The sequence below is a fragment of the Nanorana parkeri genome, unplaced genomic scaffold (assembly GCF_000935625.1).
Source record: "Nanorana parkeri isolate BGI_ZX_2015 unplaced genomic scaffold, ASM93562v1 scaffold732, whole genome shotgun sequence".
NCBI classification, from domain to species: domain Eukaryota; kingdom Metazoa; phylum Chordata; class Amphibia; order Anura; family Dicroglossidae; genus Nanorana; species Nanorana parkeri.
In genome coordinates this window covers 691,706-705,248 of record NW_017307000.1, presented here as the reverse complement: position 1 = coordinate 705,248, position 13,543 = coordinate 691,706, and the positions used below count along the sequence as shown (strand labels likewise).

The 13,543-nt window shown below is 40.7% G+C and overlaps 1 protein-coding gene across 1 annotated transcript; it reads left to right on the top strand.

The window, feature by feature from the left end:
• Positions 1 to 7,967: 7,967 nt before the first annotated feature.
• Positions 7,968 to 9,629, top strand: LOC108793282 (tigger transposable element-derived protein 1-like). Its single transcript, XM_018564191.1, has one exon. The coding sequence runs from the start codon at positions 7,968 to 7,970 to the stop codon at positions 9,627 to 9,629; it is 1,662 nt and encodes a 553-aa protein (XP_018419693.1).
• Positions 9,630 to 13,543: the final 3,914 nt, after the last annotated feature.

Sequence of the window (13,543 nt, the reverse complement as noted above, 5' to 3'; positions counted from 1 at the left end):
CCCCAATTCCAAAAAATTTGGGACGCTTTGTAAAATCAACATAAAAACAAAATACAATGATCTGCAAATCTCATAAACCCATATTTTAAGAGATTTGGGAGAGGCAACAAAAACCTGGCAAAGTAAGTGGTACTAACAAGGAAGCGCTAGAAGAACATTTTGCAATTAAGTTAATTGGCAACAGGTCAGTAACATGAATGGGTATAAAAAGAGCATCTTGGAGAGTCAGAGTGTAAAGAAGTGCAGATGGGCAGAGGTTCACCAAGCTGAAAAGCTGCATCTAAAAACAATTTCAGAATAATGTTCCTCAACGTAACATTGGAAAGCCTTTTAAATATATCATCATCTACAGTACATAACATCATTAAGAGATTCCGAGAATCTGGAGAAATCTCTGTGTGCCAGGGACAAGGTTGAAACGTAATATTGGATGCCCGTGATCTTCGGGTCCTCGAACAGCACTGCATTAAAAACAGTCATGATTTCCAGTTGCAAAAAAACAGGCCCAAAGATTCATGCCACCATGCTTCACTGTGGGTATGGTGTTCTTTTGGTGATGTGCAATGTTGTTTTCGTGCAAAGCATATTTTTTGGAATTGTGGGCAAAAAGTTTAGCCTTGGTCTCCTCAGACATTACCACATTTTTCCACTTGCTTTTGTCAGACTTGATGTAGGTCTTTGCAAAATGTAGCCAGGCTTAGATGTTTTTCTTAATAAGAAAAGGCCTCTGTCTTGCCACCATACCTGACAGCCCAGATATATGAAGAATACAGGAGATTGTTGTCACATGTAGTATACAACCAGTACTTGTCAGAAATTCCTGCAGCTCCTTTAATGTTGCTGTAGGCCTCTTGGCAACCTCTCAGACCAGTTTTCTTCTCGTTTTTTTACCCAATTTTGGATTTGATTTTGATGGATCCTCCAGCGGACATATGGACCGTTGGTAACAGGGATTGCAGTCCAATAGAGCAAACCTTTGTGATCCGATTCTGTAGATCTGAGCCTCATGGACTATATGAACGTTTAATGTTGCTTTAATGTCAGCAACTGAGTAAATGTCAGAAAAATCTGACTAGAAGAAGTTGTTAGAACCTAATGAACAAGTTTGGGTGGAGGTGGCTACCTCAGGAAAAAAATGACAGAGTCCCTTAAAGAAGGATTTTTAAAAGTTAACCCTTGCAGTGGGGCTACCAATCAATATATAACTATCACATGTAACACTTCCTTGTAGATCTAATATGAAAAATGTATATAACAGGATCATACAGGAAGTGACAAATATAAAGTAAAAATCTAATGTAAAATAATTGAAATATTTTATTCAATATCAAACAAATTACAAAGGGGAAATATATTTGTGCAGAGTAGATCTTCATCATGTACAGCATCTCACAGAAGTGAGTACACCCCTCACGTTTGTGTAAATATTTTATTATATAATTTCATGTGACGACACAGAAGAAATTACCCTTTGCTACCATGTAAAGTAGTGAGTGTACAGCTTGTATATCAGTGTACATTTGCTGTCCCCTAAAAATAACTCAACACACAGCCATTAATGTCTAAACCGCTGGCAACAAAAGTGAGTACACCCCTAAGTGAAAATTTCCAAATTGGGCCCAAAGTGTCAATATTTTGTGTGGCCACCATTATTTTCCAGCACTGCCTTAACCCTCTTGGGCATGGAGTACACTAGAGCATGAGTTAAGACAAGCATAGTTTCTAGTGTCCAGTGACAATGTATGATGCAACAAGGTGTACAGCGCTAATTGCCCTTCCGGAAATTCGATAACGGTAAGGATCAGCTCCAGGGTCGTATTAATTTTAATTTTAATCCAGTTCTTACATTTTTTACACATCTTTTATACTATTACTATTTCCATTAGCGCAAGTTAGTTTGGTTTACAGTGACAATGTATACCTAAGCAGGTCTGTCTTTTGCAGGGTCAGAAAAGTCTCAGCAGTAAGTTGATCAAATGCACCTAAAATATTACAGCTGGTGACTAAATTCCTAAACCTTTTCTATCTTTTGTAAAATGTTATTTTGTTAATGTAGCCTGCTCCCTACCTTCCTAAAATTGTCCACCTCAGAACCTCTGGAAATAACCTTTCCATGGCATTAAAAACAACACTTTAATCACTATGGATGTAGTGTAAGCAGTGGTGTATTTAGGTTTCGTGCTGCCCTAGGCAAAAAGAACCCCCCATCTAAAAAGACATTTTGCGTATTCTTTCAAGTCGCTGGATACAGCGTCTGACAGATTGCGCTATTAGGCCTTATTCACACTGAGTTGGGACGTGCACGGCCATATCGGGCCGTTCCCGGGAAGGACAGGTGCTGCGTGTGATTTGTACGCAGCAGCCTGTTCTTCTCTATGGGAGGACGCAGCTGTACGCTCACTTGAACTGCACGTCCGTGTGGATGTCCATACTCGTACACAGACAGGATGGATCCTATCTGCGTCCGAGTATGGACACCCGCACCAGCACGGATGTTTATGGGCCAACTCTGAAGGCCGTGACACACTGCACGCAAAGCCGTGCAGAGCGAAGCAAAGCTGTCCGGCATGGAGCTGAGCTTTGCGTGCTGTGTGTGAGCTGAGTGCAGGCACATGATTGATTGATTGCACCTTCAGCCAATCGGCTCCTGCATAACAACCAGCCAGACGTCGCATCACGTCGGTTTATACGCGCAAGCCGATTGGCTGAAGATGAAATATTTCATCTCGGCACGCTCAGCTACGCGAGCTCTCGCAAGCTGAGGTGCCGAGGAGAAAATTACATGACACACTGCTCGCGAAGGCAGCGCGTCACCGCTCCACGCTGCTTTGCGTGCAGTGTGTCACAGCCTTAAGCAGTGTGAATGAGGCCTTAGTGTTGCAGGGAAGCCGGGGTCTCAAGTGTGCTGTAAAGGATCTCTGGTGGGCACTGCAGGATGTCAGGAGACCACCATAGACCTTGCAGTGCCCATCGGAGTTCCTGCAAACCCCACCAGAGACCCCCCAGAGCCCACCATAGACCTTGCACAGAGACTTTAAGGTGGGCTGTGCATGATCTATTATGGGCTGTGGAGGGTCCCTTTCCCTGCACACATGCTGCTCTTCTTACCTGCAACTCCCCAGCCTGCTTCCATTCTGCATCTTGCTTCCAGCCTGCATCTTACTTGAGCCGCCCGCAGCTTCCCCCGACCAGGGCCGTGTCTATCTCGGTCCCATCCCATCTGCAGCCGCGATGCTTCTTGGAGCCGCCATCCCATCTGCAGCCTCCACCGGCCCAGGTCCGCGTCTTTCTGCAGCCGCCCAATCTTCTTGGAGCGTCACCGCAGCCTCCGACGGCCGGGCCGCTTCTCCCTCGGCCCCGGCCACGCCTCCTCATACACCCGCCAGCTCACTGCCAGGCCCTGTTAGCAGCCACCTGTTAAGGCAACCGACGCTGCTTGATCTTGTGCGCCCGGTGCCTTGTTCGTCCCCAGCTTTCCTCTTTGCAGGGGGGCGAAAAATGCCGCTCCCCTGCAAAGTGCCGCTCCAGGCAAACGCCTTGTTTGCCTCGCGGTAAATACGCCCCTGAGTGTAAGTGCTGTGAAGTAGCTGGTGCAGTCATTTTTCTAAAGAAGACTTTGTGCTTTGACTTTTTGTATCTAATTGTGATTTTAAAAAAACTAATGAAACCACAACTGATTTCTTGATTTTTAGGTGGAGTGTGTCTAGTTCAGTCTTTAGAAGGTCTTTTCTGATATGCTGCGCCCCGCAAGAAATGTTTTTCCCATGCTACAAAGCTGTGATAAGCCTGTAAATTTCTATAGTCCTTTAGAGGATCCACTAGAGGGGTGCAGAACACTGACAAGCAGTATTGTATGCACTTTAGTAGATTCTCTGCAGAAATATGGGGAGACATGAGGCAGGAGACAAAGGTGACTCAACTGAGGGTGGAAGAGATCTCACTGCTGTGTCCCGTAGATCAGTAAAAATCCAAATGTGATAATGATATGGACTAATGTCTTTATTCAACCTCAAATACTATGTAACTATGTAACCATGCAGCGTTTCACCCAAAAGAAAATTTAGGTATAGTTATAATTCAGTTTTAGCATTGTTCATCAAGTTTGTTCTTTTTTAATCCAGGCTCTTACATACATTAGGGCTCATTCATCCAAGGACGCATGTTGAATTTTTAAGAGACTCCATTTTAATTAAATGGAATGGCAAATGGCATTTTTCTTCCAGTACATTGCAATACAATGAGGTTGATTAACTAAAGGAGTAGATGCTTTTCATTTAGTGAAAGTTTACATTGCAACATCGAATGTTAAAGTGATATTAAAGAATTATTTTTATAAAAATACAAGGAGACTCACCTTTGATTGAGGCTGTTGCCGTTTTTCTTTAAAAGTTCGTAATTCCTTGTTGTCTAGTGGGTCCCCGCAGCAATCTTCCCCCCGCCCCCTCCAGGGGTGCCTCCATCGGCTAATGGAGGCACCTGTGCGCACTCGTGCCCGCAGTGGCTGTGTGTGTCCATAGACACACACACAGCCCTGTGGTGGGGTCACGCCCCTTCTATCCGCCCAACAATTTGATTGATGGCAGAAGAAGCCTATGGCTCTTTTGCCATCAGTATCCTCCCCTTGCAACCAGGAAGTTCAGGGAAAGGAGGATCGCGGGCGGGGATGAGCTTAGCTGACAGGTAAGTGTGGGGGGCGGGGATAGAAAAAATAAAGAGTTATGGACACCGGCACTCCAAAGTAGAAAAACGTCTTTTATTGACGCATCTTGCTTATTGGGGATAGAAAAAAGGTACTGGGCCGTTTTTACCCTAATGCAGAGAATGCATTAGGGTAAAAAATACCACCCAGACCTTAATACTATTTTAGTGAATAAGGTGAAGCTGTTCACTTGAAATACCCAGTCGTGTTAGAAAGAAATCTCTCCAACATGATTGGGTATTCAAAGTGATAACAGCTTCTTAATTTTCCCTAACATTCACTCTGTAAAGTACACCTTCACTTTTCTAAGTGGACAGCCTAAGTACATCTTGTGTAATCAATCTCTGGTGGGAACAGACTCTATTGTAAACAATGGCTCTTCTGGCCATACGTCCATACATATAATGCCCATACATTGTACCTTCTTTAGAAAATTAACCAAAATGCATGAAAGCACATCTGGATAGAAGGAGCCCTCAATGTAGCATCTGTCTGGCATTGCCAGGCTTTATTAGGAAGTCATTTCTTGCACCAGCTGGATGTCTCTAACTTTTATGTTAAATAATGTTGTTGCATGTTTTCTTATGCACTTTAAAACTATTAGCTTTCATAGAAAGCCAAGTAAAATATAAATATGTGTGCTTCTGTTTAGTAATGTGTTTTATTCTGTTCTTTTTTTTTTCTTTTGTATTCTTTTTTTCTTTATTTTTTCTTTATGTTTTTAAGTTAATATTCAACATTCTAGAGCATGTGCATTCTACGTAATATTTATTATTTCAGCTTTTGTAGTACATTGTAGCTTCTATTACACTAATGGGCTTATTATGGTCTTATTTAGTAAGCCAACATAAAGCACAGTGGGGTGTGGTAATCTATAGCAACCAGATTCACCTTTCATCTATCTAGAGTAACCTAAAGATGATTGCTGCCACATTACCTACTGCCCTTTGCCTTGAAAACAGGGACCCATGGAATAACCTAAATGTGTAATGTTTAAACACTTGATTATAGGCTCTTCACTCATAGTTCCAAGAAGTCTAAATTTAGCCTTTAACATAAAATGAATAGTGTTTGCATGATGTCATCACCCTCATATTGCATGAGTCTTTTCATTTGTATTGTGTTTGCCATCTTCTGACAGTGAATGCACTGCACAATGTCACAATGTGGAAATAAGCAAACAGAGGCTATGCCTCATGGAGAAATAACTATGACTATGTTTTGTATTTTATGTAATGCAATAAAAGAAAATGTTTAACATTATTTTTTATTTTACACACTATATTACAATAAAGCCATCCTAAAATGACCATATGCTTCCTTTTTTCAGTTTTGTCTGAATAGTTCTGGGGCTTGTCTTGCAGTACTGTAACCTTGGGTTCAAATCTCACTATGGCATCAGAATGCAGTTTGTATGTTTAAAATTTTTTGTGATAGGGTTTCGTTTTAGGTTTTCAGTTTATTTCCAAAAACATACTGCTAGGTTAATTACTTTCTCAGACAAAGATAACATATTGACACACCACTCCTTCACGGCCAAGCAGCAGGTAAGAAAAATGGGTGCCCGCTGGCTGAGCTCGTCCACGTTCTAATAGACACACCTTCACAGTAAAAAGAATTCAGCCACACACTACTTGCCACGCTGAAAACCTCCTTTATTTAAGCTTGCACAGCTCAGCTCAATTTGGCCTTTAGAGGGGTCCACCCCTCTAATGCGTTCCACCCTATCTAGGGCTTAGTCATAGCTCTGGATAGGGCAAACCAGAATAAAGGAGTTTTTCAGTGTCCCAAGCGATGTGCTGCTGGATTCTTTTTACTGTGAAAGTAATTACTTTTTTAGTCTGTGAAGGTGTTTTTATGACACATTGGTCCGTATGCCATACGTCCTTGGCAGCGAAAGGGTTAAGGAAGAACTTCAGAATCTGCCAAAAAAGGAATACATAGCTGCCTATATATGATTATGATGATTTTGAGAATTATGACCATGTTACCCAATGTTTGCTGGAAGATTGCACACTTAGTTATATAGTACTTAAATGTACACTGCAGTCAGAATTCAAAATTAAATCATAAAGTGCATATACAGAGCACAGCCTAATTGCACTGTATTTTAGGGTTTCATTCAAAATAATCACAAATCACACAAATCGTGATTATTAAGACAGTGCAATCAGCAGATTCCTCCACCACCATGTGTGGAGTTGCATAGATGTCAGAATAAAATAAACTCAGCAAACTTTCTAGATTTTGTACTTTAAACAATTTTTAATTACTGGACAGGCATGCGGCAAGTAAAGTCAAAGCTCCTGATCTAAATGCCTGTTCCATGTTAGTGATTTAGAAAATACTGATGTTATTGCATCAGCATGGCCCCTAGAGAACCAGTATTTTCAGGGCAGGTTAACAATGGCAGCCTACAGCCCCTTATCACAGGTAAAGTATATTTGTGATGTTTCCTGAGGAACATTAAAGCACAAATCTAGTCTTGACAATCCCTATTCCGGTTTGGAACATATACCGGTATCTATTTTATTATACATCTTCAATCCGGGGGTGAGTCCCTGACAGCTGAAGCTCACAGGATGTGGGTGGATTGACGCTGGCTGTCATTCAACTTAGAACAGGATCAGCACTAGATTGCAGAGTGGTAAGTCTACATGAGAAAGGGCCGGAGATAGAGTGAGCTTGGCAATACATAAAAAAAAAAAACAGGCGTCTGTTAATTTTTGTTATATTTTTACCTGTCTGATATCTTTTGTGGATAGATATTACTGCTTAAAGGTAATGCTTGTTTGACCAAAGTTGCAGAATCTCATCTATTGGTTGTTTTTAACCTATACAGACATTCCTTGTTTAACAACCTACCTGTTTACCGACTGCTCGGACTTACGACCGGGGTGTGTGTTTTCAGACTTACGACCGAATTCGGACTTTGATTCCTGCGTGAGTACTATGCAGCATACTGTCTACAGTACAGTACTGTATGGATAGTACAGTACTGTATGTTTGCAACACTACAGTACTGTATATGCATGGTGTGGCAGCCATTCCAGCCACCTTGCTGTTTCTCTGATTTGCAGCACAGGTGGTACCTGTAGTGTGACAATGTACAGTACTTCTTTTTCTTGAAGAGTAGTGTTGGGAGATCTGGGTACCTTATTCCATACTGTATTGTTTATTTTGTACCCCTTAGTACAAGATGTCATAAAAACTGAAGAGTTCACCAGGAAAAAGCAGCAAAAAACAAAGGAAAGCTATTGATCTTGACATGAAAGTGAAGATCATAAATGACTATGAAGCTGGTAAAAAAGTTAATGCAATAGCACAGGACTTGAATCTGGCACATTCAACCATTTCAACCATCCTGAAGGACAAAGAGAGAGTGAAGGAGGCAGTGAAAACATCAACAGGTTTTAAAGCCATAATAACTAGGCAGCGGAAAGGCCTCATCCATGACATGGAAAAATTATTGGTGATCTGGTTTGATGACCAAATACAAAAAAGAATGCCAATGAGTCTTTCAATAATTCAAGCCAAGGCACTCAGTATCTTCAAGACTTTGAAGGCAGGTGAAGAGTCAACTGAAACTTTCACAGCAAGTCATGGATGGTTTCAGAAGTTTTGTCACAGATTTAATCTGCATAATCGGAGTGTCAGTGGTGAGGCGGCAAGTGCAGATGTAGCAGCAGAAACATTTCTTGACCAATTTGATAAAATCATAGAGAAAGGCGGCTACTGTCCAGAACAAATCTTCAATGTGGATGAAACCAGACTTTTTTGGAAGAAAATGCCTGAAAGGTCCTACATACACAAAGAAGCTAAAACAATGCCTGGCTTCAAGGCTTTTAAGGACAGGGTCACATTGTTGTTGGGAGGAAATGTTACTGGGTTCAAGTTGAAGCCTTTACTCATCTATCGGTCCGAGAACCCACGTGCATTGAAGAACGTTAGTATGCACACATTGCCCGTTTACTATCGAGCAAACAACAAGGCATGGTTGACGCAAGCTTTATTTGGAGATTGGTTCAATAACTGCTTTACACCCTCGGTGAAGCATTACTGTCTGAAAAAGGGTGTTCCCTTTAAAATCATCCTTCTGCTTGATAATGCTCCAGGCCACCCCCAGCATCTTGATGATCTACACCCAGATGTAAAGGCAGTGTATCTGCCTAAAAATACAACTGCTATCCTTCAGCCAATGGACCAGGGGGCTATAGCTACATTCAAAGCATACTATTTGCGCACAACTTTTTCCAAAGCTGTAGCAACAACAGAAAACAATGAAGTAACCCGTGATTTCTGGATATCATACAACATTTTAGAGTGCATTAAGAACATTGCATCAGCTTGGGAAGGAGTGACAGAAAAGTGTATGCAAGGCATATGGAAAAAATGGCTAAAACATTTTGTGCATACATCGGAAGCATTTGACAAAGATGAACATGTCAATTTAATAAACCAAACAACTGTGGAACTTGCTAATGAGCTTAATTTTGAGGTTGCACTGCAAGATATTAAAGAATTAGTGGAATATACTGAGGGAGAACTAAGTACGGAAGATTTAATAGAGTTGGAAGCACAGCAACACTTAGAAGAAGAGGGAAGAATTGAAGAAGTACCAAAGAACTTCACTGCAAAGGGATTAGCGGGTGTGTTCTCAAAAGTGAATGCAGCTATGTTAGAACTGGAAGCTATGGATCCGATTGTTGAACGGTTCACAAAAGTGGAACGGCAAATAAGTGAATTTTTACGTTGCTATCGTGAAATTTATGAAGCAAAAAAGAAAATGACAAAACAGACCACACTATCGGGATTTTTCTCGAAAACTACACCCAGGACCCATATTACTAGTTCTTCCATTTCTACTTCATCATCTCCCGGGCCTTCTACATCTCCTGACCAGAATTCCGATGATGACACTAGAGGGTGAAGAGTTTGGAGAAGGGAGAAGTGAACAATCTACGACAAAATAGCTGATTTAGAAAAATTATCCAATTCAGCTCACTTTCCAGTTCAGCTATGCTGTCCTAGATTGTTCACCTCTCCTGCCTTCTCCAAACTCTTCACCTTTTTGTGAATAACCCTGTTAAATGTTAGCTTGAATTTTTTTTTTTTTGTGTAATATTCTGTACAACTTGTTTAGTACAGTGTGTTACCATGTAAGCCATCGATAAATGCAAGACTAATGAAACCCTGTTATCCCCTTCATTTAACTGGAGTTAAACTGGAGTTGTCAAACATGTAAGCCCCCAGGATCTGAGTAATCCCAAGAGCTTGCGTCCCCAACAACTCCAGCCAGCCAACAAAGGGCACCACAAAATGTCTTGCACACATTGTTTACTTGTTTAGTGAGCCTCAATGTCTTTTTTTTTTTTGTACAGTACACCTTGTTTATACAGTACAGTACTGTTTTGCTGATTGTACTGTACAGTCCAGCTCTAGTACTATTTTTATGCAAATAAAAGCAAAGTTATCAAGTTAGAGTTTCCTTTGTCCATTTGTTTGCTCTGAATATTGTAATGTACATATTATACTGTACTGTATACAATTCCTCATTTAGCGACCGATTCGTTTAACGACCTAGTCGTAGGAACGGAACTCGGTCACTAAACGAGGAATGCCTGTACTCTACCTGTTTATAGCAACTGTAGTAGCTTGGGTAAGGCATAATCAGAAGTATATTTCCATATTGTCAAGAAGCATGTTGTTCATTTTAAGTCACTTTGTTTTTCTTGGAAATATAAGTTTTGTTATTAAATATAAAGCACATGGGAATGTGCATTTGATATGTATTCTTTCAATGAGATAAGATATGAGTTTTACGACTTAAATTCCTTTAGGAAGGCTAGCCTTATCTCTAGGTGTGTTTTTAAACACCAAATGTTATATGGTAACTGAAAGGTGGGTGATTGTGCACTATTACATATATGCATGTGTAGATGTTACCAATTGTTAAATTATGTCCTTTATGATTTAAAGTGGAGTTAAACTCTAAAAATAAATGCTAGAAGGTAGGGATTTTTGGCAGAAGAGACATGCAAATTGTCTTCTGCCAAAAACATCTTCCTCTTTTCTAGTGTATACTCTCACGGCAATGGTACAGGTGTGAGGGAAAACGCATATCAGTGGGGGCACTTGTTCTTGTGACAACTGTTTAAGAGGGGATTCACCTCGCATAGAGGCAATTTCCTTTTACTAGGTGTTGTGTCTACAGGATAGAATGTGAAGGGACATTTCCCAAATGGGACACAGATGGCAAAGAACCCCAACATGGGTTTCAGCCATGCTGTTCTATCCATAATAAAATAAATAGTTTAAAGTGGTAAGTGCAACTCTAAACAAACCTTTTTTCTATATTCAGTCACATAACTTCATGCTAATTTGCAGTTATCTGCAGTAAATATTTACGAAACATATCCTCCAGTGGATTAAATAGAACTGTTGAAGAATGAGGCCCAGAGTATATATCACAGCTTTGCTCAGAACAATTGATGGCATTTCCAATAATTCCCAAACCTCCTCCATTCTGGGTAAGCTACTCTTACCAATCCTTAGATGAAGTTCCCAATCTATTCTTCTTTCTAAAAGCTCTTTTATTGGATCGGACTACACGGACCAGCCATTGCTCAACCGCGTGAATCAATGAGCCTTGGCCGTCCATAACCCTGACACCAGTTCACCAGTTTTCCTTGCTTCAACCAGCTTTGGTGGGTGCTGACCAGTCCAGATCGGTAACATCCCAAAAGAGCTGCAGTTTTGGAGTTGCTCTGACCCATTCGTCTAGCCATTACAATTTGGCTCTTGTCAAAGTTGCTCAAATCCTTACGCTTGCCCATTTTTTTCTGCTTCGAACACATCTTCAAATGATCACTTGTTGCCTAATATATGCCACCCACTTCCATGTGCCATTGTGATTAAATAATCAATTTTTTCACTTCACCTCACAGTGGTCATAATATGGCTGAATGTTGATTGATGTATAAACTCTGAACCTCATTGTTCCACAGTGGTGGACATTTTTGGAGAATGGAAAATACAATTTTAGGGGGATTTGAACCTCTCAAGATGATATACAGTATATGCACAAGATCTCATTGCTCCACAGTGCTGTTTAACACAGTGGGAGACATTTCTGGAGAAGGCTTACTACTGATAACTGTAAGTGATGTGCTATATGCTTGTTTTGGATTATTCAATAAGGTTGCCTGAATTTTTTACACTGTTGCGTTTTCATAGCTTGGTCTTAGTATAAGTTTTTTTGTAAACTTTTATTGAGGATGAATCTTTAGTGAGATAATTATAGTAAAAGTTAATAAGGTAATATGTGACTATTTATCTAATGGAGGTCTCTAGAGTTTTCCCATGCAAGCCTTGCCTTCACTCCCCCACTTTTATATTTAGAAGTTGACAAAGATATTATGGTAACTCGGAGCACTCAGAGCACCACTTTAATTTATATCAGCCGTTGGCACACTTCAGTTTAACTTGTGTGTATTCTCTCTTTGTATCCTTGGTTTGGGAACTTGTGGTTTGTTTAGGCTACATCTTGCCGATATTAATTATTTTGTGCCAAGGACACATTTGTGACCTCTTGGATGAGTCGTCGCTGCGCTCTTGGGGTAATTTTGGTTGGCGCCCACTCCTGGGAAGGTTCACCACTGTTTCATGTTTTTGCCATTCGTGGAGTCCCAAAGCTTTAGAAATGGCTTTATAACCTTTTCCAGACGGATAGATCTCAATTACTTTCTTTCTAATTTGTTCCTTGATTTCTTTGGTGCAAACACTTTTTCACACAGGGCCATGTGGGTTTGGATTTTGTTTTCCCTTTAATAATAAAAACCATCCTTAAAAAACTGCATGTTGTATTTACTTGTGTTATCTTTGACTAATATTTAAATTTGTTTGATGATCTAAAACATTAAAGTGTGATAAACGTGCAAAACAATGAAAAATCAGGAAGGGGGCCAACACTTTTTCACACAACTGTATCTAATACATATTTTAATGTGTAGTTAACACCTAGAAAAGTCTAGAATACATTATTAATAGTTATGGCAATAAATACCAGTTGTTTATCCTAATAAAGTAGAAACTGCTATACAGACGGTCTTGTGTCCACGTCAGTTTCTCTAGCATTCTGCTATATGGGTGCACCTTAACCTTTTTCTTCTAGGATAGGTGTGGTATCGAATTTAATTCTGACTACGACAAGGGTTATTCACTGAAGAGCTGAAGGATTTATCTGAACGATCAGATAATCCTTTGGCTCGCTTCGGCTGCAGGAACCCTTCAGTTAAGCTGAACCGAAGGGCTGCTGTACATGCTATTCCCAATAGCCCGTACAACAGCCGAAGGCAACTGAATCACACAGCCAAGTCATATGCATATGTCTTGGCTCAGCACAGCCGAAGACATAATCGGAGCAGTGAGAATGGTCCGCTGAAGCGAACCGACTCCCCGCAAATTGTAAAAAAAATAGAACTGCGTGCAGTTCCCCTCCCCAATTCATACCAGACCCTTTAGGTCTTGTAAGAATGTTAAAAAGTAGCCCAACGCCCAAAAAACTAAAAAAAAAGTGTGGTCCCCCCAAAGAATTTTTGTGTTTGTGTATTTTGTTTAATTAAAGGATTGTCTGTTTATTTACATTTGACTTGACTCTTTGGTGAATGAGTAAGAGTAACAACTACCCCTTACTCATTCACAAGGGACAGGCGGCATCTGGTGCCCCCCTTTATGAAAGGAGGTACCCAGATGCAGATGAGTCCTCCTGCCTGCAAACCCCCACAAACACCGAGCCAAGGTTGTGGGAAAAAGCCCTTATCCTCATCGGCAATGTGGCCTAGT

Excerpts from the sequence above, each read along its gene's own strand:
- LOC108793282 (XM_018564191.1), top strand. The coding sequence starts at position 7,968 with ATGAAAGTGAAGATCATAAATGACTATGAAGCTGGTAAAAAAGTTAAT.